This window comes from Nasonia vitripennis, chromosome 5 (genome assembly GCF_009193385.2).
Source record: "Nasonia vitripennis strain AsymCx chromosome 5, Nvit_psr_1.1, whole genome shotgun sequence".
NCBI lineage: Eukaryota > Metazoa > Arthropoda > Insecta > Hymenoptera > Pteromalidae > Nasonia > Nasonia vitripennis.
The window spans coordinates 24,697,603-24,722,677 of record NC_045761.1 but is presented as its reverse complement, the minus strand read 5'-3'; the positions used below and the strand labels follow the sequence as shown (position 1 = coordinate 24,722,677).

The following is a 25,075-nucleotide window of genomic DNA, read 5'->3' as shown; positions in this document are numbered from 1 at the left end:
TACTCGGAGGAATGGTAAATATGACGGGGACTAATCTTATTTTACTCTACCCGGAGCTTTTGGAGCTGATGAGAGCTAACTCGATCCGACTGTTGTTTTTCTCTGTGTTTCGTTAATCAATTGTGCCCGATGTGTGTTTATGCAGCATTAAAGCTAGTATCCCGTTTTGATATTCAACGAATTCGGCCGATTATCCCAAAATTGCGCTTCGCATAATTAGAGCCATCGCTGCTAGCAAAAGCTTCGATCGATTAATTATTCAAATCGTTAAAGCTACACGGTGCGTAAATGATACTCCGACGAAACATCGCGACTATACGTATATATTATTATTCGCAGCGCATAAAATTACACGTTTCACGGGAGAGAGAGAGGGACACAATAGTATATGCAGGTTTTCAGGTCAGCGTTCCACAGTTGCGAGAGTATACGTTTTCCCGCGGCTCTTGCCGGAGAACCGTGTCTAATTTTATTCGTCGAGCAGTCCACTAAAGTTACTTTTGTCAAGTGGAGAGTCGCGTTATTATACGTGGAACCGGAAAATAGAGTCAAATTATGGTAGAGTAAACTTCAACAAAAGTGATCGTATACTATCAGGTATAACAATCCCGATAATAGCACATATCGAAAAAACGCACCTCAAGCACGTACCATATAAAACCCCGTACACAGCTGAACGATAGCCTCGGCCACTCAGCAGCAGTAGTACAGCACGTCGCCGGGATTTAAGCTTTAACGAAGGGCTTTCAACGTTCATCAAACATTTAGGCCAACGGACTCTGTCTCTCTCGCGCGCTGTCCCCGCGCCCGTCTATCGAGCGGTGGTGACGCTGCGCGAAACTATATCGCACAGCTCCAGTTTCACCATCGGCGATCGATCGATTTTTCGACGGCTGGTCCGTGCAGTTAATTTTGACGCAGACGAGTCGCCACCGCTTGAAAAGGCGATCGTAGGCCGGCTTTATAGTTGTCCTGAGGAGATGATGAATTTTCGATGATGAATGTGCGTGCGAAGGTGATGACGTTTGACCGATCAATTTATGATCCAGAGGTCAGGCCGAGGACTTGTGGAAGGGATGTGTGGAAGAAGCCCTCGCGGGTCACCTGTTGACTGAAATCGCACTGATCATCGAATAATAATGAAAATTTTCGTAGTAATCCAAACGCATTTAATACTAAACTCTTATAGCGCGTCGATATTCCAGATTATGCCGATTTTCCTCGTGCACTCGACGAAATCAGCCAGCTTTTCGAGGAATTATTCAGAATAGATAAATCGAACGAAACGCGACGCAGCTGCTGCAGCGACAAGTAAGCTAATTTTCAATTTAAAATGAATTATGAAGACCGAAGGACTTTGCATACATTATGCTCTCGAAACATCGGCGAATAATGGTATTATTCATCGATAAATTTTGCGAGCCTCTTTTCCATCGAAATTCGCTCACGACGACGCATAATTTCTAGCTGTGTGTACCGGGAAAAATTTAGCTCATTATGCGGCCACTGCAGCCGTTAATGTCATCTATAGAAAATTATCCATCAATTCGACGGTAATATCGCATTCTCAAAATTAACGATCTTTCGTTGTTTCCCTCACCCGAACTAATGCTCCGCATACACACGTCCATAATTCCACAATATAACGTCGTCAGTCAGCAACATCGTACACCGTGATCGATAATTTCCCATACTCATCTTGGAATTCTAATGGGATTTCACTTATATTCGAATCGAGTTGACGATGTACCCCCGGAATTCGATTTGAATACGTATTACGAGCAGCACCTACCTATATGCGCTCGAAATTCGTCATATACCTATACAAGCGCTCTCCAGCCGCGCGATATGAGAATGAATGCGTCGCATACAGCGCAGTGCCAATATTCGCGCTTATATGCCCGTCGGTTAAAATATTTATCGGAGAGTGTAAGTTATTTATTGGATATCCAGGCTTTTCCCACACTCTTTTCGGCCGAGACTCTCCAAACATACGTGTGCAGGAAGTAACAGGCGCGATTTATTGTCGTACCGAGAGCAGTGACTTTTAATTGAGTTATATTCTGGTTATTAATTTAAGCAATAGAGAGAGAGAGAGAAAGAGAGAGAGAGAGAGAGAGAGAGAGAGAGAGCGAAGAATAATTCATACGATCGATGATTAATCAGCGAGCTTTGTTGACCGGGGACAAAAGCGATCAAGTTTATTTATAATCAAAAGTCTATAACTCGAATGAAAATCAAAGCGCAACGAGTATATGAAGAAACGGGATCTCGAATATTCGCGCGCGACACTCGAGAGCTAGAGATCGCCGTGAAAGCTCATCCGCATTTGGGTAAAAAGAAGATTCGAAACTACTCGGCGTATGTTACTAATCGGAGAAAGTCCGGCTTTTCCACGCATAGATGTTACGAGTACGTACACACACGTACACACATACACCGTTTCACCCGCGCATCTTGACCTAGTCGACAAAGGAAATATTTGCCACGTCTTTGTGCCCATATGAACGAGAAAAATCGGTAGGTGAAACCGATCACGTATACACACATAGGCGGCGTCTTTATTAGCGGCGAACGAAAGTCTATATGCAAATCACGGCACGACGGACACTTTTACGTTGGCCGTAGTACTGGACACGCGTGGAAGCGGTTTTCCAGCTGCTGCACGACTTGCCGCTGATGGTGTGAGGAGAGTTTTGCGCTAATGAGAGGCGGTGCATGCGGTGATGGTAAAAAATCGACGTGGTTTTAAAAGGAAATTGTACAGGGGAGATGAGGTTTGAGATTTTTGTCATTTTTCAGCTGTAGTAACTTTCTTTTCTCCGTAGGACATAGGAAATGTATAAAAGTTGACGGTTACTCGAGGAAGTTCTCAGCTGTGCATTTACAATTGACAATACGCCTTGCGTAAAGTTTTGTAACTGGCAGCTTTTATTTATCGATATTCCCACTCTGTTGCTAAATTTTATTTATTTCGAAAAAGAAAAACTTAAAAAGAAAATTCATGGTCAAACTCAAAACGTGACCTTGACCCAGAGAAGCTTCGAACCATAAGAGATACACCCACGCAAGACAAAATCGGACAATAACACTGCAGAAACGAAACCTTTCATCCTCGCCGTCGCGATTCGTATATCCATCATACCTCCCGCTAAATTTCCGCTTTCGCCTTTCCTCTCTCGATATTGCCCGAAACGACTGCACCAACGCCTTTCGATTCCGTGCGGTGAATCTGACCCGGTACAGAAGAATACGTTCTTATTGCACGGATGTCATTGTTGCAGCGCATGCGAGCGTTTATGGCCGACTCTCTCCTTCGCTGCTGCGGACAGGTTCTCAACTTATCGACGCGCTTCTGTTTAAATAGATGCTGAATACATTATGGGCCGACGGTTTGGGATGGACTACGCTGGGAAGAAAGCGACAGTGAGATACGGCTGATTTGTGACTGAGAAATTTTGTGGGAAAAATTGTACGGATTTTCGAGATGGAAAGTGAATTTGGGAAGTCGGCGGGTTTTCTTTTAAATTTACGGAGATTAATCTGAATCACTCGATGATTAGTGAGTAGAAGATATGATTCGAAAGTTTACAGGAGAAGAAGAACAGGCTGTGTAAATACTGAGAGAAGGAAAATTTGTATTATCTAGAAATAGCGAAAATGAGGTATAATTCATTGTCAGTGCTTACTTCGAGTATACGTGTGAGAAATGTCATGGTTATTGACTTTACGACCCGGGGATAAATCCTTTGGACTTTCTACTTTCGTTTTCTTTGTCCCGCGAGTTTGCCGGTGACAATTTGATAACGTTTTCACGATATCACTAATAATTCCAACGAGCTTTCCACGCAGAGAACTCTGACTTTTCGCTTATCGGTGATACTTGCTTCACGGATTTTTAACTCGGAAAGTAAAGCAAGTTTGTAATTCAATAAAATTACGATTGCCGTGAGAATAGATAAGATATTTAATATCTTAATAACGAGGCTTTTACATCATAAATCGATCTCGCATTTATTTCCAGGCAACCAAACTCTTGAATTATTCAATATTAAATATCTGCCTTATCCTAAAATGCTAATCTATAATTCAAGCTCATATAGAAATTTCCAAATTAATTAAAAAATCGTAATTAAATTTTCAGCTATACTATACTTTGATACTAAAATTTTCCCAGCCAAGGGCAAAAAGCAACTGGGCTGAACTAAATTCCACATGCGTGTCACACGTCTCGCCTACAGAACAACTGCATTATGCCGCCTTTAAACCCTCTCCATCTCGGCATTATCCTCACCTCGCGATATCCCGTACTATCCGACTTCTGCCGTATTTACACACACAGTTCGCTGCAAGTTCGGCGTCGCGCACAGTACATAAATAAAGCCACAAGCGGTAGCTGCCTGCCAGCCCAAGGATGATGAATCGATAGCTGCCTTATTTCTCTCCCTTCCGGTGTGCCGAGGAGTCTAGTGGTTTCAGGCCAAGAGCAGAAGCTGCAGACGCGCATAGCGAGTTGAGGTTCAATGGGGGCGGATTATTATATATATGAGCTTTTAAAAACTTCTTTTAATTAATTGATCAAAGGGCTGAACTTCGTTAAGAGAAAAATTATTTTTAAAAAGTCACCTACCAAAGCCTTTGGAGGAAAAGTGTAAGACTCGAGTGTACACACACGTAGAAATTAAGCGCTGGCTGTAAATTCCCCCATATAATTTCGTAATTACGAAAATTTCGAGCCACATCGGACTCTTGAGCTAAATTTACGCGATACACATAATGCGAGAGCTTTAACCGTGCTTATACCTGCGCATAAATGCACTTGAGGATTATATCGCTACACGGGGAGTTTCGAGGACTCCGCCGGCGTTCTGCGGTACTTTAATTGATTTATAAATATTCGTCGTAATTCATTTTGAAAAAAAAACCTCGCGTAATTTAAGCTTTGAGAAATTTCAAGCATTTTGGCGATAGCGTTCCACTGACATAACTCCAGCGCGTGCCGAAAGCTGAAATCCGTCTAAATGAAAAGTAAACAACACTCCACGTAAGAGCTTAGAGACATTCCTGGACAACGAACTGCGACTCGAGGAATGAAAAGCCCTCGGAGCGTCGGAAATGCAATTCCTCAGCTCGGACAACTTTCTCGTCCTCTTGAAGCTAAAAATCGTCGGAAGAATGAGAAGCGTTGAAATTCTCAACCAGCGAAATAATCAACGATAATTCCGTATCTGAAGTTGATGGCCCAGTAAAAAGTGTGAGAGGCAGAGGTGTAGGTCGAAGGAGTAAGAAGCGCCTAAGATCCTTTATAAATTCAATGTTTCGCTCTCTTAAACTTTAAAGTGTAAGGCAGTAATCTCGATTCCGCAGCGCGGAAGCTCGCTCGCTCCGGCCCAGAAGAAGTATGAATAATTTAGAACACCGAGGATTAGACGCCACCGACGCGCTGCGGCAATGACGCCGTGAGCTGCATGTCTTTCGCTTTACTGCGCATAGGCGAGCTTTCGGTTTTATAAGGAATTCAGAGAAAGGTCATGGTTCGACACGGTAGATCGTTTCATTTTTAAAAATAAGCTACTGCGCTGGTGCCATTGATCGAGAATAAGCCCTAAACCTACTTATGATAAAACCATCAATCAAACACAGCCCGTTACTGTTAACAAATACGCATTATATCTCTCCCCACATCTCTCGACACGGAAAGCCGCTAAGGCAAAAAAAGCGGATCACGATGCAGCGGCGCGAAGCTCGCGCGGTTGTTGCGCTTCTCAGATCGAAATCGAGGAGAGGTCTATCGCGCGACGATAATCATCCACTTTGCTTGCGAAGGACGAAGCTTGCAGGCATCGACCGTTGCGCGCACGTGGTGCGATATAGTATATACACACGATACGGACGGGCTATATAGGAAGGAAGAGGCAATTTTGAGATGCGGCCGCGAACTGAATCGGATATCAGCATTATTTTCAGGGGTTTACGCTTCGAAAATTGTTTTGAATAATATATACGAAATTGAAGTCGTGTTCTTTCATCGGACAAGTTCCACTTCTCGAGATCATCGAACGATTTTTCTTATTCTCGATATTCAGTTCACCCAGTTCTCTGGGAAATCATTATCGAGGAATGCGTTTTGCTATTCATGCGATTCGGAAAATTTACCGCAACACGCCGGCGTTTAGCGGTTTTTACGATTTTTATGAATCCACGCGGAATTGTTTTATGGCTTCTTTCGCCGGACTCGCGCGGAATACATTAGCGAATCGAGCGTGACGTAACGTTTTTCTTTCGATGTAATTATTAGAATTAGCATACCGCTTCAAAATTCGACGATGGCACAAAGTAAACATCGCGCCCAACTTTCCAACCACGCAACCGCGCGAATTCCGATCTCTCAATCCGGATCGCCGATGCATCTTACCGATCTCTCTAGGAAAATCGAAATAGAGCGCACCGGATCCATCGTCCGCACAAAGGCCCCTTGTATAATCCGCGCGGTAGCATACCCCATTAAAATTCCCGCGTAACAGGTTACTCCTCCGCGCGCGCGCCCGAGAAATCGGTTCCATGCGTTTCGCGCGCTCGCGAGCGTGACGATCGATTCGATTTATCTTTTCGTCTCGCGCGTGAGGGGAACGTCACGCGCTGCACACGGGAGCTGAAAAAGGAGGAGTCGAGAGCGAACTGCAATACACAAAGGGAGAGGAAGAAGTGCCCCGAAGTTAGCGATTTTTTCCGGGAGAGAGATCGACTCGCGGTCGGGGATTATAGAAAATGGAAAGTTGTGACTAATGCTCAGCGCTGGAAACTTGTGTGAACGTTAATTTGACAAATATTCAGATAAGATAGCATGCCGCGCAATTCCAAAAGTCGATTCGCGCTTATCGGGGTTTCTCGATCGAAAATAAGGTGCGTGATCAATGGAGCGAATTTTACGGTATAACGGATGGGAGAAAGGAAAAAGGGAACGAGACGAGCTGCGGGGAGTATAAAGTGGATCGAAAATATACGAAAATCCACTTTCGACAAGGAAAGTCCGATGTTTTATTCGCGATTTTCGCCGCATCGTAATTGATCATATTAATCGCTACATTCTCTTCGACAGCCGCGGCGCTTTTTGCTCGTTATACCCCGATTGATTCCCGCTCAAAAATCGCACGACTTTTACCACGGATCAGCCGAACGCGTACACGACAATCTCTCTTTCTCGAGATTAAAAATCACTCAAACACACGAGACACTCGGGAGTAAGAAGATCGCAAAAATAAATGAAACTCAATTCGGCAAGAAAATCCGTACAAACGTCACGAGCCCATCATACCACAGCACACACACACGCGCGCGCGCGCGCGATATCCGACCCGAATACGCTTCTACTCTCACTCTCTGACTGCGCCTCCCTCGCTAAAAAGCGAAAAAAACTCCGCATCAAAGGAACCTGAGCGCGAATCCTACGTCGAAAGAGAGTCCGAAACCTAAGCCTTCTCAAACAGGATACCCGCACGTACACACACACGGACACGTAACGCAAGCCGTTCTCTCTCTCTCTCTCTCTCTCTCTCTCTCTCTCTCTCTCTCTCTCGACAGGTTGCGACCGGTATGCAGGACAGTAGGTCGCGAGCTGTACAGCATGTGTGTGTGTGTGTGTGTGTGTGTGTGTGTTTATATATCCTTGGCCTTTACTCTCGCGTATGTGTCTTTCTTCGGCGATATATCGCAGGCGGAGGGAGAGGACTTTCGATGAACGGAGGCAGATTTCGGCGAGGGACCTTTTTCGCTCTGCGGTGTGGAGAACGTGTGGGAAGAACGAGATGCTGAATTATTGATTTAAAATTGGAAGCAGCTCGATTAGAGCAAGAAAGTGATTTACACGCTAAATTTCATGAGATACCGCTATCGGACACTGTCGCGTAATCAACTTTTCAACTCTACGCTGCAACGGGATAAAAACATACATCCGCAATACGAATCGCAAACAGCGTGTGTCCGGCAACTTTTACATAAACAAACATTAAACACGCTAGAGTACCTCGCATCGCTCTTTGTTCTCCGCTGCTTTCTCTGCTCTCTCGAGCGCGCGCGTGTCAAGCGTCGCTTCGCTCATTGACGCGGCGCAACTCGTCTTCGTCGTATAGTTAGTGCGATCTAATCACCTCCTCCCCTTTCTCTATCTCCCCATTGTACTTATCGTCTGGGCTGTCGCTGCTCTTAGATTTACGCATCCTTTCTTTTCGTCGGGCATTTTTTCGCCGAAGAAGCTTCCTCGGTTTCACCTCTACGTGCAACGAAAGTTTTATCGAGATTTTCATACTTCGCGCGCTTATCTCGACGTTTAATATTGAAAGCTAAATAAATTAAAAACCGCCTCGGGCTGGAAATCGATCGCGCGTAATTAACGAAAGCGATCCGATCTTCGCTGCGGGAGATGCTTAGCTGGAAGTTTTAACACTGCGGATCGTGGTTAAATTGAAATTTCGGAGCCGATAGCTATTATTTGGCTTTTACTGTAATTAGATAGACGTAATGGCGTATAACGCCTCGATTTACGCGCAATGAAAGCGAAGAAAACGGTAATACATCTCGCGCGCTCGTGTTATGACTGAAGTGGTCAACTCGGAGGATCGGCTTCGTCAAAAACACTGCTCTCGGCAATTAAAGTGCCTCGAGGAAAGCCATTGGATAATACGATATTATAGAAGTAAAAGTATCGACTTTCTTTCATTTATTTCTCGGGGCGATCGGGATTTGAAAAACGTTTGCGCCGGCCCGTTTTATAACGCACTGCATGGGTAAATAATAAATATTTCAGAAAAATGTCCGTGTCCAAACAGGTTCGCGTTTGCTCGCGGAGAACAGTCATTATCTCCGAGAGGCTTTCTCTCCTTCTTTCTTCTTTTTTGGTCTCTTTCTCTCTTTCGTTCGCCTTCACTCCAAATGTACCGCATTTCCGAATGAATTCTTGTCAATTACGATTTGATACGATTCGCTTAACGAGACGCGCAGTTAATTTTGTACAATTTAACGCCGAGTTCTTACGTGTAGCTGTTGCTTTAAATTGGAAAAAAGTGTACCGTGAATGACACGTGCGCGAATCATCTCACTCAGGGAACGAGTGTAAGTGCGTCGATCGATTGAATTCACACGGACTGGTATGAAGATGTTCGAAATAATTTTGCAGGATTATGTTATTTAAAATTTAACGTTACGTCCCGCACGTCAACTTTTCCAATTGATCCGCAGCTTTTCAGTCTCTTTCGCACATTCACTTTCGACGCGACATAATTTCTAAGAATGTATCAATATTCAAAACAAATTATGCAACGCAAGCACAGTTATCTCGCAAAAACCCAAGCGCACGTAGAAAGATACAAAGCTGCATCCGCATATCTCAATCGGATCTTACTTTCAAACGCCACATGTGCATTATCAAAAAAAGCATAATGATAATCACATGCAGCAGTAGTAGTAGCAGCAGCAGCAGCTTACACCGCTATAATCCATACACCAAGCGTGTGGACCGCATCGGATACATCCCACTCCCTTCTCTCTCTCACTTCCACCTCTTTCTCCGCGCTCACACGTGCAGCCGCTCGTCGATCTCCGAATATTCGCGGCCGCAGTACTTGACGGATAAGCGGCAGCGACGCTCCTCCTGTTGCCCGCGAGCGCAAGACTGATCTAACGCATCGGACGCATATAGACACACATACACACAGGTGGAAGGAACGCGGAAGGTAGAGTACCTTGGCTGTACCGTTAGGAGTGCGCGCGTACGGTACAGGTGCTAACGACCGACACGCGGCGGCGCAGGATACAGTGACTCTGGAGAAGCTCGAGTGCGCGGAGTAGTTTCGAGGGACGAATGTGCAGCAGCGCTTGTTTTATTCTCGTCGAGCTTGATTGGTGTGCGCCTTATTTGCGTATAGTTTGCGAGAGGGTTCATGGGTCGTTGGACTGACGGGATGGCCAGGAGAGCCGCTGGTTGACGCGCAGGTGCGCCTGGGACTGGTTCTGTACTCAGAGAGGTGAGTCGCGTTGATTTTGTTTTTTAAAGCTGTACGTGTAACGGGTTTTCGCGGGACTAACGAACTTTATCGCGTTCGTGCTGGCGAGGGAAAACTTAAAATTGGAGGCTGCACGCGAGCGCCGGCTAATTAAAAAATAACCTTTTCATTATGTTTATCCGCGGAGCAGAGAATTAAAACTCAATAAATAAATTACTAGAATAACACGGCTACTTTTATCATCGCCATCCAGCTTCCCTCCAAACTCCTCGCTAAAGTCAACGAATCCTTTACTCTAAATTACGTGAAATTGAAGGTCCATTCCGAGGGCGGAACTTTTCCTCCGACACCCGAACTTTCCTTAATAACAATCCGACATCTCTCGAGCTCAGCAGTAGCAGAAGCAGCAAAGTCAAAGTGCTCGGGGATTAAACTCCACTTTTCCGCGTCTTCGTCGCTCTCGGAGCGACTTTTGCGACTCGAGAGAAAGAAAAAAGTGGCGAAGAGGGAAACAAAAGGAGAAACGTGGAAATCCGATTATTTCGCTGCTTGCGCGACAATTACCGGGAGGAAATGGTTCTGTGTGTCGAGTGACACATCAGGAGATAAAATCTCACATGGTAATTAGCGTCGGCTGTCATGGAGACTCTTCTTTATCGGATCAAAAATGCCAATATACAAGGGCTTTTTAATAGGAGCAGATAACATCTTACCGAATTTAATCGTAATATCACTCTCGAATAACTCCAATCCATCCTTCCTCGCAAAAAAGACCCTTGCAAGACGCTTTCGCCAGTTGCACGCACAGCGAGCGCCGTGGAAACTCTCCGACGAATCGGGCATGCCGTCTAATTAATGCAAATTAAAGCCGGCGCTAGGAAACTCGAGAGATGCACCGCCACGATACACAACGACGCGCATAATAGGAAGCAACTCTACACACACAGAGAGCTATAGCCGAGTTGGGGCATCGCCTTGACTTTCATCCAAAGCCAGTAGCAGCAGCAGTCGACGATTGAAATCTGCCGCTGTGAGAACGAAGCTCGTATTATTCGGTTTAGGCGACGCGCAGAGGTAACCTTGTTTGATTATGCGCCTGGGAATACGCCGCGGAAGTAATGAGACGCGGAAGGATGTCGTCCGAATGCGGGAAAGTACACGTCAGCGTATTATATTATATTATTATGCCGGAATTCCGGGACGCGTCTCGTTGCTTTTTTCGCGGTTGACGCTCTTTCTTTGGGTTAATGCGTGACGAAAAGATGAGTTTTCACGCGGAATTCCTCGGGATTTGGATTTAGGAAATGGTATGCTATTGTTTCGAATAGGCCGAGGCGGTTTCTTTTCAGGCTGCGATGCGCTCCCTGTGTTTGCTTAACGACGTGTTTTATGTACAGTTGTACTAATGTGGTATGCTTATTTCGGATGCCGCAAAAATATAATATTTACACAAAGTTTGACTGTAAAAGCATGTGTGAATAAATTTGAGGACTTTTAATAAATTTACATACGGTCATTTGAACGAAGAAACAGATCACTGATGACACATCTTAGCAACTCTCTCCGGCATAAAAACCAAAACAAACACGCTCGCAACTTTCCAAATTCACTTCCTCCCAGACCGGACACCGCTAATACACATCCTCTCTCAGCGTCGAGTTCACCGACCCCGACTCTCTTCTGCCTCTCTAAAACCCATCGAAACAGAAAATTACAGCCTCGCGAAAAAAAGGAGGCACATCCTTATCGCTGATTCGAGATATACCTATTCCTCTATAGCAGCGAGTGAGCGATGGGAGCGTCTTCTCTCCCTGTATTTCGATTCATGCAAATCGCCGGAACGCCGCAGCGGAGAATTTAGGAGATCTCTCGTCTCGTAAAAGCCGCCGGGATACGGTTTTTCGCTACCGCCGACTGTTATGTTTCGCAATAGATCCATGTACTTATCGGATTTGCCGAGGCGAGTCGGTGCCTTTTTTAAGGCGCGTTTATGCAACGAGATATGTTTTGTTATATACGAGTTTTATGCAAAGCGTGTACTTGTGCGCTTCGTCTTTGCTGGAATTCCAAATAAGTATCTCGATGATTTAGCCATTACGTTATGCTCCGCGTTTTCTATTAGCTACTACAGCTGTCGTGATTGATAGCGCGAAAACGGCGTTTAAGTGAATTTATCCGTTTGTTCTTATCCCGTTAAATGCAATCACTCGTATTACACGAGCAAAAAGTCACCCGCACGAATTAGATCGATCTGGGTAAAAAAGGAAAGACTCGTTTTATCGTGAAAGCGATGGCGAGAAACAAGATGTTACATGGAACTTATCTGCACGCATAATTAAGCGGGACTTTGCATAAATATGGACTAGTGGCTTTAGCCAGGAACGATGTTTTCCTTAACTTGAAATCGTTTTTCCCGACTTTTACGACCATATATGCATCGTTAATACCTTTCGCTATCGACATTATTGTTGCTACTAGTCTATAATTTTCGAAAACGAAAGCTTATACCTCCATCGCTTACTTTCATCTCCAGCTTCGAAAACTATGTCAAACCAACGTTTTAGCTAATATATCTCCTCGTATCAGATCCACACCGTACGCACACACCTACACCCTGCAAATGCATCATCAGCCTCTAACCACTTCGCAATCGTCATCATCAGCCTCACCGCGAAAAAGAAAGTACAGCTTTACAGTTACCCGCACAGTCTCTTTCTTAGACCAAAAAAAAAACACGATCGACGCGTGCACACGCGATCGAAAAAAGGGCCGTTCCGCGTCGCGCGAATAATTTCGCGGACGAGTTGCCGAGGAGAAAAAATAAGTGGGTCGAGGCCCCGGAGCAGTAGGCCGGCTGCGCGAAAATGAGAAGAAGGAGAGGAGACACGCGTGTGTGAGAAAGAAAAAAGGAAGTCGCGCGACTCTCGCGAGGCGAACGATGACCTTTTTGCGCCGGCGCGAGTAGCTTCATTCATATAAAAGGAGACGCGACGAGAGGAAAGTTGGAAAAGGCCTTGTTTCGTTGGATCTTTATTTATTTGTGATGTTACACGCTGCACGTGTCGCTTGTATGTTTGCGAATATAGCTCAGAGGTATTTGTTTTGCTATAAGGAGGTCTTCGGTGTGGAGATTGGATTCGCTCGAGAGCGGCTGTGATTGACGTTTTAAGGAAGTATCGCCGATACTCCAAATCCGACAGCGCGGAACGCGTTTGCATAATTTATTCAAAATCGACGTGTCTCTGTTACGTTTTAAACACGTTCGCGACTTTCATACGTCTCATTAAAATTCTCCGTGCGGTCCCTCTGCAGAACGAAATTAAGAAAAGCGAAAATCACCTCCCGACTGCAAAACCACAGGTGCGATCGACTATACCTGTAAAACGTTCTCTCGAAATTTCAGGTTTTCACGTACAGCAGCGATCTCTCCTTAAAAGGGGGGAGATCGAGCGAAAGGGTGGAGAGAGAAAGAGAGTACACCAACACACAGAGCAGGATCAGCAAGTGACGAGAAAATGAGCAGGCGAACGGCGCCGCTCGTGAGTCTGAACTCGTGCGAGCGGATCAGGCCGGAGAGGCCGCGCAACGCGATCCAGAGACTCGTCTGGGTGCCCGGATCGCAGTTCCATGTCGGATTCGCCGGTGGCGTCGGCGAGGACGAGGGCTCGAACCCCAGGATGGCTCTCAGGAGGTGAGACATTTGTTTTCATGATTTCAAGGAGCTCTTGAACGATGGTGAATTTGCATGACAGTAACGCTGTGAGAAAAAGGATCAGTTAGCGAACTCGTTAAGTACAGAGGGTGTATTTTCAGAGCTGATGCTTTTCTTTCGTTGAAAGCTTCAATTTAAAACGCAATTATATTCGTTCCCTCCCGCAACATGCGAGACTGTAATCGCTCATTTCAGAAGCGTTTCGTACAACTTTCGCGAGATTTATGTGCCGAGATAATGAACGTTTATAAAACGCAAAGATCGTAAGCTTCGCAGACGATTAAAAAAAAAAAGAGCCAAACATCGCTCACAGCTTTCAATAAGCCGTGGCATTACAACGTGTTCACCGCACGAGCAAAACACCGATCGCAGCGCAAAGTTTACCAATTCACGCGGCGAACACAGCATACACAAGCCTCCTCTCCCCCCCCCCCCGAAACATTTCCAATCAAGCGCCGCTAAGTCATCAGCACACCTTACAAGAGCTCCGATATTCGCTGCGCCCAGGTTACTACGTCTATACGAGGGTCGTCAGTACCGCGAAGCAGCGGGTTTCCTGATGCGGCTGCCGCAGTACACGCTCAGAGCAGCTCTGCCGGACATCCCGATCGACTTGCTAATCGACACGCTGCCCCACAGTCTGGTACTACTGGAGGCACTGTACGCCAGACTGCTGGAGCTGGGAGTGCGCGACGCTCAGGTGCTCAGGCTCGAGCAGCTACTCTGGAAGGTCGTCGGTCTACTGTCCAACACACAGGATCACTTTCATCTGAGGGCCTGGGCCAGGCTCTTGTCTGCTCTCAACAGGTATGCCGAGTGCGTATGGTTGACGTTTGCTTGCTCGCGACTGGGATTAGCATTAAAGGGGTGTCGTAAAACGATAAATTAGCTCGTACGACACCCCCTGAGTATCACAAGCCAATATAACCTCTCTTATAACCCGGAATAAGCAGGGCAGCCCCGAGCGCGCGAACCGCCCTGATCTCAAGACGGCGCGCCCTGGAGAGAGCAGTCGAGGGTCTCGGCAAACACGGACTCGTACCGGCCAACAAAACTTGCGGCGGCTCCAGCTCCTCATCCGGCGAGTCGGTATCACCGAGCAGTTGCAGCACGTCGAATCTCGTGCCGTTACCGGTAGCGCTTAAAGAGCAGCTGGAGATGCGCGCCGAGGCTTACAAGCTCGCCCTCCACAAGATCGAGAGCCTCGGCAAGCACGCGGGACTCCACAAAGGTGAGTAGCTACGTGTGTGGGTGTATTGGATATCTAAGGCCCGATAGGCGAACTTGCGTTCTGGCTCTGCGCTGAGAGAGATCGGAGATTGCGACAAGTTTCCTTGGATGCGGGCAGCCGCTTTCCGACGCTGTACATAGCTATATAGAAGAGAATTTCGATTGGAATCGAGATTGCTCGGACGGGATTATTTTGGGAAATGCATGCCGGTCCTTCGAGGGAATCACGCGATGAGAAGTTTCTTTTATCTGAGGGGTTGATCTTTGAAAAAAAAGAGGGATTCCAACGCGCGCGCGGGACTATATCATCAGCGCAGCGAGCGATTCTATTGACCTGCGAATATATAAGTGGCAGAGAGTCAGCCGAGCAAGTATGCCACTTAGCGCAGGCACACGATGCGATCTCGAGCCGCGCTTCAGAGGCAAGAATGCGCTTTGCCCGCTGTGTATCGAGCGTGTAATCTGAATAAAACGCGCGCTCGACAACTATTTCATTTCGCTCGATAGAGGGTCAGCTAACTTCCTTCGAGAACTTCGCGAAAACGATCGATGCGCCTAATAGACTATGAGCATCGCCTTCGCGAATGCATAAGCTTTGGAACTAGATCACCGGCCTTACCGCGATACGAATTTAAATACCGCGGCGTAGGAATGCGCGGATGCAATTACCCATCTAACGGCACCGCCTACCTCGGAAAAATCTCTCTCTCGGCGCGCTATAATCAAATCCTTTAACTCTCAGGGGATCAGGGAGTACAAGCGGCCTCGCACCAGCGTCTCCTCGGACTGAAGTACAGCGAGGTGCAGCAGCGCCTGATCGACAACCAGAGCTTGCTCAACACTTTGGAGAGAACGAGGGACGAGGAGTTGGACAGGCTGCTGGTGGAGCTGAAGGCCAGGGTCGAGCAGGACAAGGAGGCGTTGCGACAGTGGACAGCCCTGAGAAAGTGCGAAGCTGGCGCGCATCAGAAGGAGAGTAACGCGGTCAGCGAGTCGAAGAATACCCAGAGTCTCGCGGCAAGATTGCTGCTGTTCTCCAGAGGATGTGCTATGGCGTTGCAACTCATGAACGGAGGCGACTGTACTTTGGTGAGCGTTTTGAATCTCTGAATTTAATTTCGTAGTTATACACTCTGTTGTTACTCAATCGACGCGAGTTTGGCGTACAGAAACTTCGACCCGCGTAAATTGATAATCCAGCCATTCGAAATTCCCTCTCTGCCAGCGTATACGCGTTCGAAATCCATTAAAATTTCTCCAGATTTAAAAATTCAAAATCACTCGAACGAAAATCCGGATAACCCATGCGCTGCGATAAAGTTTCCCACCATAGAGGATGAAAATCAACGAGACGAGCTCGGTGACGAAAATCCAAGGCGCGTAAAACCCTACCGCAAAAACTTCGCACACGAGGGCATCAACCCTGCGCTACACCGAAACAACGCTGTATACTCAAGGGCTACACTAAATTACTCAGCGGCGCTTGTTAACGCGGCGAGAATCGATCAGGGCTGGTCTTTCTTACTCCCGAGCACGCACGCGATTTTACGAGGCGTAAAACGCCGGCGGACGATTACGAGCGCGGCTTTCTTGCGGCGGCGGCAGCGGCGGCGGGAAAAAAAGTCGCAGCCCGAGAGGAATTCCAGTTTTGCGAGGTAGCTACGTGATTCACGAGGAGCCCGCCGGATGAGCCGGAATGTACGTGCGCTTTTATCGAGCGATTAGCTTTGCTGCTTGGAGAGAGAGAGAAAAAATTCATGCTACTGCAGAGTGAAATTAGTTATTGGCTGTGTCGCGGTTTTTCATGCTGTTTGGAGAGAAACTAGTCGTTACGATCGGGAACTTATTAAGAGCTGAATTAGATTCTTTTTACAAGTCGATTAGCAAACTTTGCGTAGAATCTTCCAACCGCATAAAAACGTCGACGACCTAAGTAGCATATGATTCCAAGACGAATAATATGCATTTTCTTCGACCTCCCGCGTCCGACGACAAATTCACGCCTTGCGCGCGCCGGATTTCCCCTGGCGTCCAGAAGAGACTTTCTCTCAACTGCGTAAAATGAGTAACACTCGAGAGTCAGAGAATAAGAAGAAGCCAAGTTTTCCCGACGACGAACGAGGAGAAAAAGTGCCGTAAACGCGAGCTTGGAGTCGGCACAAAAAAAGGAAGGCGACTTGACTGCGGAGATTCCCGCGCGGGTGTGAAGCAGTTCGTCCTCGTTTTTTTCCTCCTCGAGTTTGCGGGTGTCTAGGAATGCGATTCGTGGATTGTCCGAGTTTATTAAAATGCCGACAGGTTGTTATTGACGCGGAATAAAATAAATGATATGATTCAATATCGCGAGTAACATTTTCGCAAACTATTATACGACAGTCGCCCACCTGCGACGCTAAGTCGATCCTTTGATTAAACCACCCGCAATTTGCTTTGCATACACACATTGCACGAACGCGTTTCCATTAATCACCTCCGGTTCTTCGAAAGCAGCCGGTTCCAATCGCGCAAGCTCAGAGAGCCACACAAGCCTTACGTCTTAACTATTATCGGGCCTCGGAATTCACGCGCAAAGGCATCGCCTCGCGTCGTCCCTTGGATTTCCAAAGCGCAAACACAAACGCTGCCCTTTACATACAGATTCGGGAGCGTTTGGTACATCTCACGATTGCAGAGGCGAAATTGTCGAGCGCGCACAGTCAATTCGAATATCCCGATGTCGTCGCTTTCGCAGCTCCGCGTCTGTATCAACATCGATTTAGCCCTGAGGAGTTCGGTACATAAGCCGACGGCGTCGAAATTAATTGCTCACTCGTTGCAGGCTGGGCGTCAGTCCCTATACGTACTGTGTGATCGAATCAGATTTTGAGCCTTGTAACGCGACATTAAGCACTCTCTCGGCTTCATATTTGTTATCGGGTTGATGCTTGCCGAGTATAATCGCCCTGCGCGTGCGTTGTACGATCGAGCTTCGCACGGCTGAATAGAGCTGCCAAGATTGCTTGCCGGGAGAAAAAAAACCGATTTTCAATTTCCCTTCCGTAGCGGATTCCTTATCAATCGGAGCTTTTTTTCTAAACTCGCGATCGAGACTTTAATACGCCTGCGTTACATTCGGGCGAAAATGAAAAATTTCAATTTCCTTTTTTCTACGATCTGCAGGACTCAAACAACAGCTCGACTATGGGCGAGTACGACGAGGAAGAGGAAGAAGAGGAGGAGTCATCGAGCAGCGCCGGCTACCACACGGACGAAAGCTGTAGCCCGACACCGGAACCTAATCGCGGAACGACTCAAGGCGAGACGCTTCAAGGTCTCGCGTGTCCGGACGTCACTGTGGATCGACTTCGCGAACGATACGCCGCTTTGTACTCCCAAGCGAATCTCCACACTTTGGATGCGCTGGACAGCTTGGAGCCGCTCAAAGACGCGCCGGAGTTGAAAGCCAAGATTTTGTACTCCATCGTTGTCGTAAGTGTGCGCGAGATATCTAAAATTTTTCTATACGAGAAGAAAAAACATACGACGGGAAAATACGCCCATCTCTCGGAATAACACTCTCTAATCCCGTCCTTACCTCGCAGCTTTGTGACTCGCGCTTTTCCTTCGGAGGCGTTCCCTTGGAACTTGCTTTATAGGGCTCTTTATAGAAAGTGTCGACACACACACTTCACTAAAAGCAGACCTTCGACAAACACTCGTTCCAGTCGCAGCGCGCATACCGGCACTTTAGCCTCTCCTCGGGTGGAAAAACTAGTCCGATAGTAATACCCATCTCGGATAAATAAAGTTCGAACTTATCCCACTTTCTTGAGTAAATCGTAACGCGTCGATTCGAGGAACTTCGGTAAAGACAACTTTGGCCAATATAACGCGCGACAAACGATAGAAGAGAATACATACGTAAGAAAATCAATTTCTGCCTGCAGAAAAGGTATATATTTGCACATCCGCGTGCCGACAAAATCATCGTCCTTGACGTGTCTGCGTTCGAGCCTAGCGCGCACGTGTGCGTTTCATGCTCGCGCGCAATCATAATTCCGGCACTTTTTCCCCGGCCAACCTCCTCCCACACTATATTGCGAAATGACATAGCTGGAGAAGGACGCGCAAAGGGCGCAGGAGGACTGCCGTTTTGCATACGTACACACATGTGCAGACGAGAACGCGATCTTTCGCTGCTGCAAAATCGATGAGCTAAAATAAGTGTGTGTATCGACAGTCGAAGGTATATACTTACTTTTCGACGATTGCCAGGGAGGATCTAAAGGCTTTATTTTTATCTGGGGGAACAGGGCTACGCGCTCTTTTAAAAGGCTTCGGCTTCTCTGCAACGCATCGACAGGAGAGGGATGGTCTACTAGGTGTAATTTCGCGAGAAGGAAATCGCAATGTACCGTTGAATAAGCAGTTCCTCAACTGGCTCTCCGGGTCGTTTCTTATGAAAATGAGAAGGGCGAAGCTGATTTGCATTGTAACTGAAGGATTTCCCGCGCTCTTTTATTCCGGGAAAGTCTAATTTTTTTTCCGAGAAAAGTTTATGTATCAGGAATCGATTGGGTTTATTTAAGAGGCTGCGGTGCGCGTCTTGAGTTCGCCGCGCGTGGAGAATGGAAAAATAGCTATTGTATTTTTAAAGCCCCGATCGATTATTACATTAGCATTTTTTTCTAACTTTGGAGCGATAAAAATTCAATGGAACAAAAGATTCACAATTGTTTCACCTTATCTAACGTAGGTACTATCGTAATCAACCAGAAGTTTGTATCAGATATAGAGAACATCATTCTCCTCCAACTCGCCTCGAACTTTACAGCAGTAAAGCGTCAACAAAACTGCACTTGTGTCGTCGCTCTATACGACAACATATGACAATGACTATGAAAACAAAACAAAATGATATAAGTACGGAGCGAAAGCCAAGCGACTCTACTTCATTTTATCGTAAAACACCCAAGCAATCCTCGAACACCCGGTGTATAGAGACTCGCCAATCTGTATTTTTCAGAAGGCTTTCAAAGAAATTGAAGATAGGGACGCTCTCGTGCTACACATGCATCGGCGCTCGTCTGCGATTGTACCTACGCTACACTGCGATCGATTGTAAAATGCACCTCAACACGTATCGGATAGAGAGAGTAGTAGAGGCGAAACCCCGCGCGAGCGTTAGTTATTGCCGCCTGGGGTATAGCGAAATTCCGAGTTAACGAATCGATGGCAGACTCGCTCTCGAACGGCCAAAGAGTCGTATAAAGGCAGGAAGGAAGATTCAGTTCGTAAAGTTTCGCGGACGCTATACAACTTTTTTTACGAAGCCCTGCGCACGTATAGCTATAGATAGAAAACGGAATCGAGCAGTCGATTTTTTTTTAAAGATTGTCTTCTTTTCTGTTATATCCGTACTGGAGGCAATGCTTTTGTTAAGTTATTAGTATAGTAAAGTTACTATCGGCAACTACTCCATGCTCGAGTTTCGAAGTTTAATGCCCGGGCATATCTGTATCGTAACTCGACGATTGATGCCTCCATTTATTGCTCGAATAGAGATCGTTCTACTGAGACGCGATAAATTCAAAGATGCTCGACGGTTTTGAATAATCCGACGCGAAGAATTACGATCGCGCGTAGAATAAATTACTCTATTTTGTTTTTCAGTATGACAACCGAAATAGTTTGTATTTGTTTTCGAATAGCCGCTGCGGGACTGATCATTTATGCAAACAAGACTCGTGCGTTTAATGCTGCAATACCGTTTAATGGCTGTATTAAAGCATTAACGCGCTCTTAACTTTCATTAATCGTTAATACGAGCGTAACTTTTCATGAATCGTGAAAAGGTTCATTTAAATACCGGATCGCCGAAGAAATATCGTATTTTATATACAATCGGATATCAAAATTTACGACTTTCATACGATCAAAATCAATGGGGAAAGTCGAACCTAACTTTTATAAAAGTATATGTACGAAATGTATTCAAATCAATATCGAACTCACAAAGTTTGGCGAAAGACGCTCTGAAAAATTTCCTATTGAACGTTACAGCTGTCCTGGCGTTTGGCCGGGATCCTGCAAGCCTCTCGTCGCATCGAAGCCCTGAAAGTCTTAAACGGCGGTAACTCGCAGTCACAGGCGTCCGCGCCGCCGGACCTCGAAGACTGCATTCGCCGCCAGCTGGCTACCATCGGGGCGCAATCTGGAGCTCGAGAAGTCGCCCATCAGGTCACCAGCCAGCTCGAACGTACGCTCCACGATTTCCCCTGTCTCAGGTATACATATACACACAAAGAGTTTTATTTTTATGCGAAAGTGCATCGGTACACTCCGTTTTATATCTCAGGGGGGTTATGTCTTATTTTTAGATTTAGTCTAGCTCCGAGAGGGCTGTGCTTTTTACGACGTATTGCATTTGCATTTTGATTAAAGCTAATAAAATTACGGAGTACGTATGCGATGGAACGGAATATACGCGAAAGTTGTTTAAAATGATGTATGTCGCAATAAAGCGCGGGATAACGCGAGCAGTTTAATGCACGATCACAAGCTGCATGCTAGCAGCTATTTCACTGTGTGTGTGCGCGCGTGTGTCCACTATAACGCCGAATGTGGAGCATTCAATGCCGAGCATACATCATAACACATTAAAGCTTTCAGCGAATTAAGTACTAAATCCTGTACATAAAGCTGCCAAATTAAGTCCTTATAGCATCGAACGAGCTTTTCTTTATTCGATTGCAAAATCAAAATCGATATTAATGAAACCGATCGAAATCGCAGGAACAGCGCAGAGGTGAGGAAGTACGCACTGTCGTGTTCGCGATTGGCCTGGGTCTGTCTGGCACGTACCACACCGCTCGTTCTCGACGTCGCCCAAGGCGTCGAGTTCCGACGCGAAGTGCACGCTAGACATCACTCCTCGCCCAACCCCAACGGCAGCAGGATCAAGGCCGTTCTTTGGCCTGGACTACGCGAGGGATGCCAAGGACCGTATTTACATCGAGCCGTCGTTGTCACGTGCTGAGAATGCCAGTCTTCTACTGTTTTGATTGTTTTGAGGTTTTATGACGATTATAACGAGGCTGTCCCTGATTAATGTGTGGAGGCAGTTATCTGAGAAATAGCCGGCTACGAAGGTCGCTTATTTCTCGTGATATTGTTTGTTTTTATTTGATCAATATTTTTCTATACCGTGTAGAGAGGATTTCGCAACGAATAGAATATCGACATATTTTATAATTAATTGTTTGAAATAAAATTAACTTATTACTTTTTCTAAATACTTATACATTTAGAATCGTCATGTAAATAATTTAGCGAAATTCGTCGTAGGGTACTTCTTAAAAATATTATTTTTTAATAATCTTCTTCGAGAACGTTGATTAGTTATGGTGATATTTTATTCTTTAAAGTATTCATATAAAAACAGTATACGCAAATAACTAGTTTTATCTTAATTAGCACACGGTTTTTGCTCTTTTTAGTCTCGATACCGCAATTTCCATTTCGCACTGTTTACATTGTAAAGTTGTTTTTGGAAGTAAGCAATCAACGACTTTTTTCTTACTCCCGGAGAAATGAGTTTTCTTCATAGAGTAGCTTCGTAAATTACTTAGAAGTATAATTCACTAGAAGCTCAAAGTGTTGCCATTAGAAGTATAATAGCGCTGTTAAATATTTATGCTTTGCTGCTTTAAATGTTATCTATAAGTACGTTACGTTAATAGCTTCCATGAATTTAAAATATTCGCAATTGTATATTTGTATCTTCGATCGCCGTGAATTAATCGTGGAAAGCGATATTATCGATACGCACTTATTGACGCATATATTTTTTCACATTCAACTACTGCACCATTTGTTGTATTAGAATTTTATACATTAAACACGAATAAAAAACAAAAAACCATTATGTTACTCTTTTATTACTTTTATGCAAATATCTGTCTCTCTCGTCTCCCCGTCATAAATCATTTCAACATCAAACAGGTATGTAAATTGAACTTTTACGTTATACATGCATACCAAATTAACGTTCAGCTGCAGTTTATAACATGGCGCCAGGCTAAATAGTTTACTTTTTAACGTCCCCGAGGTATTCTGCTCAGGAAGAGTTCATAAAGACGTTAGAACGAATTTTACCATCTCTTCGTAATTAGAGATTACCATCTAGGCTCTTCTACGAAATTCATATTTCCCGCGCACTATCGCTACCGCATCGCGATAAGGTATTATACGTTCGCGCGCAGCTCCTTGAAGGCTCTTATCGCGCACAAAGGTTTTATCTCTCGCTCGGCTGTACTTTCGCTTTCGCCTCTGCTTTTCACTTTAAGGAAAAGCACGACGGCGTCTTCTCTGCTTCCCTTCGGAGTAAAGACGACGCAGGACTCGCGAGATTAAATAAAGAAGGGAAGCGGCACATCGCGTGAGATTAATCATGCCCCATCATAATGGCCGCGAGCTTCTACTACAGTCCTTCTTTTTTCATCCTCCACCGAGCCTATCTATCCCAGTCTTTTTTTTTTGTTTTGTTTAGCCCTTATCCTCCTTTTTTGCGCACGACGTTCATCCGCGCAGTTTTTTTTTCAACTTCCTACTCCATTTTTCGCGGGAAAAAAGAGCGAGCTTAACTTCATAAATGCGCCGCCTAGTTTCATTAAAGTTGCTGCTACTCTCGACCCTCTCGAAGGAATTTGTATTAGTGGTGAAAAGAGCCTAATTTAATTACCCTCATATATAGTAAATTTTTTCACTTTTCGTCCTGCGGACTCGATTGCGCGCGGCGCTTTTTATTCTTTCGCGACGGAAGACTGGCTGTGCGATGCAGAGAAATTTTTGGTCGATACGTTTTAATGAAAGCTGCGAGGTAAGTTCTTTCAAGGTTTTTAATTATTTTACCAAACACAAAGAAGTCGTTAATTACGATCCTTTCAGACTTTCGTCTTTTGATCCACCGACTTTCGGAATATTCCAAAATAAAAATTTCGAAACTCCCGCTTACATTTCCATAAATTATTACCCGGTGAAAAATGTTCCAGCCACGACGACCACTTTAAAACTAAAGCCCACAAACCAAAGAAATTAAAAAAAAAATTGTCCCCCGTATAAAACGTCGACAAACTTGTTCATTCACGGAATTTAAGTGCTCATTCGGCCGTACGATATAGCCTATATACCATCTGGTGCACGGACCAGGGCGACTGATACCCCGCGCGCATTTTTACGCGCACTTCCCTTTCCACGCTCTTGAAATTCATGACTCCACACACGCATCTGCGCTTCTCGCACTCATCTCTCCCGTAAAGTACCGCATGACAGTAGTGCGAGCCCTCTATGGTGAGAGACGCACTATACCTTATTCATACTGGCCGCCGCGTCAGAAGTATGTGTACTTTGATGATTCTTTCAGACTATCACCGCCACCACTTCACCTCAGCTCCATTAACCTGTACTCGCAGGATGTGTATACGTGTAGCATATATCTATGCAACGTGTACAGGCGCGCGATCTTTGCATCGCTGGTTTATGCAGGCGTATATCTATATAACAGGCTGCTATAGCTGTATATACACGGAGCGCGGGGTATATAGCGACACTCTGCAGCGGTATTAATTGCGTAACTGCGGGGGGAGTGGCGCAGGTATCTTTGAACGTTATGGATGTTTATGTCACTCATTTTCATGGTTTCGAGGATTACGGATTCATCAAATTCCGTTCGCTCGCTCGGATGGACAGCGACGCGAGATTTATAAGTAGTAGAAAAATTTACTTCGGAACTCCGTGTTTTCGACGAAATCGCATTTCGATACAACGACGTTACCCACGCGGCTCTATAGAAACCAGTTCCGTCGAAGAAAGAAGAAATTAGCGTAACGAAATTAAAACAGATTGAAATTTCCCCAAGAGTAGTTGCTGCGCGCGTCTCTTCATTGAGACACTCGCGCATAGACTTCAAGGAAATTATCGAGGCTTAACGAATAAAAAAGTGGCAAACGCAAAAGAGAGAGAAAGGGCGCGAAAAGTTTAAAGTGCCTTCACTGCCGCTGCTGCGAGTGTGAGCGAGCCTTGAAATATACGTATAACTACGTGACTGCAAAAATAAAGTGCAAGCCGCTCTCGAGTAGACCAAAGTACTTGTATA

The 25,075-nt window shown here is 45.6% G+C and overlaps 2 protein-coding genes across 2 annotated transcripts in view; one reads left to right on the top strand and one right to left on the bottom strand.

The window, feature by feature from the left end:
• Positions 1 to 25,075, bottom strand: part of LOC100122833 (dopamine receptor 1) — a 151,137-nt gene that overhangs the window by 124,701 nt on the left and 1,361 nt on the right. The window lies entirely within an intron of this gene.
• Positions 9,488 to 22,836, top strand: LOC100122845. Its single transcript, XM_016985860.3, has 8 exons — positions 9,488 to 10,019; positions 13,402 to 13,689; positions 14,218 to 14,517; positions 14,664 to 14,941; positions 15,683 to 16,029; positions 18,100 to 18,408; positions 20,983 to 21,206; positions 21,715 to 22,836. Exons 2-8 carry the CDS (start codon positions 13,514 to 13,516, stop codon positions 21,956 to 21,958), a joined length of 1,878 nt encoding a protein of 625 aa, XP_016841349.1. The 5' UTR covers positions 9,488 to 10,019; positions 13,402 to 13,513; the 3' UTR covers positions 21,959 to 22,836.

What these genes read in the sequence shown, in the direction of transcription:
- LOC100122845 (XM_016985860.3), top strand. Translation starts at nt 13,514, where the DNA reads ATGAGCAGGCGAACGGCGCCGCTCGTGAGTCTGAACTCGTGCGAGCGG. An exon ending in CCCAGGATGGCTCTCAGGAG is followed by an intron (nt 13,690 to 14,217) that starts GTGAGACATTTG and finishes CGCTGCGCCCAG; the next exon opens with GTTACTACGTCTATACGAGG. An exon ending in CTCTTGTCTGCTCTCAACAG is followed by an intron (nt 14,518 to 14,663) that starts GTATGCCGAGTG and finishes CGGAATAAGCAG; the next exon opens with GGCAGCCCCGAGCGCGCGAA.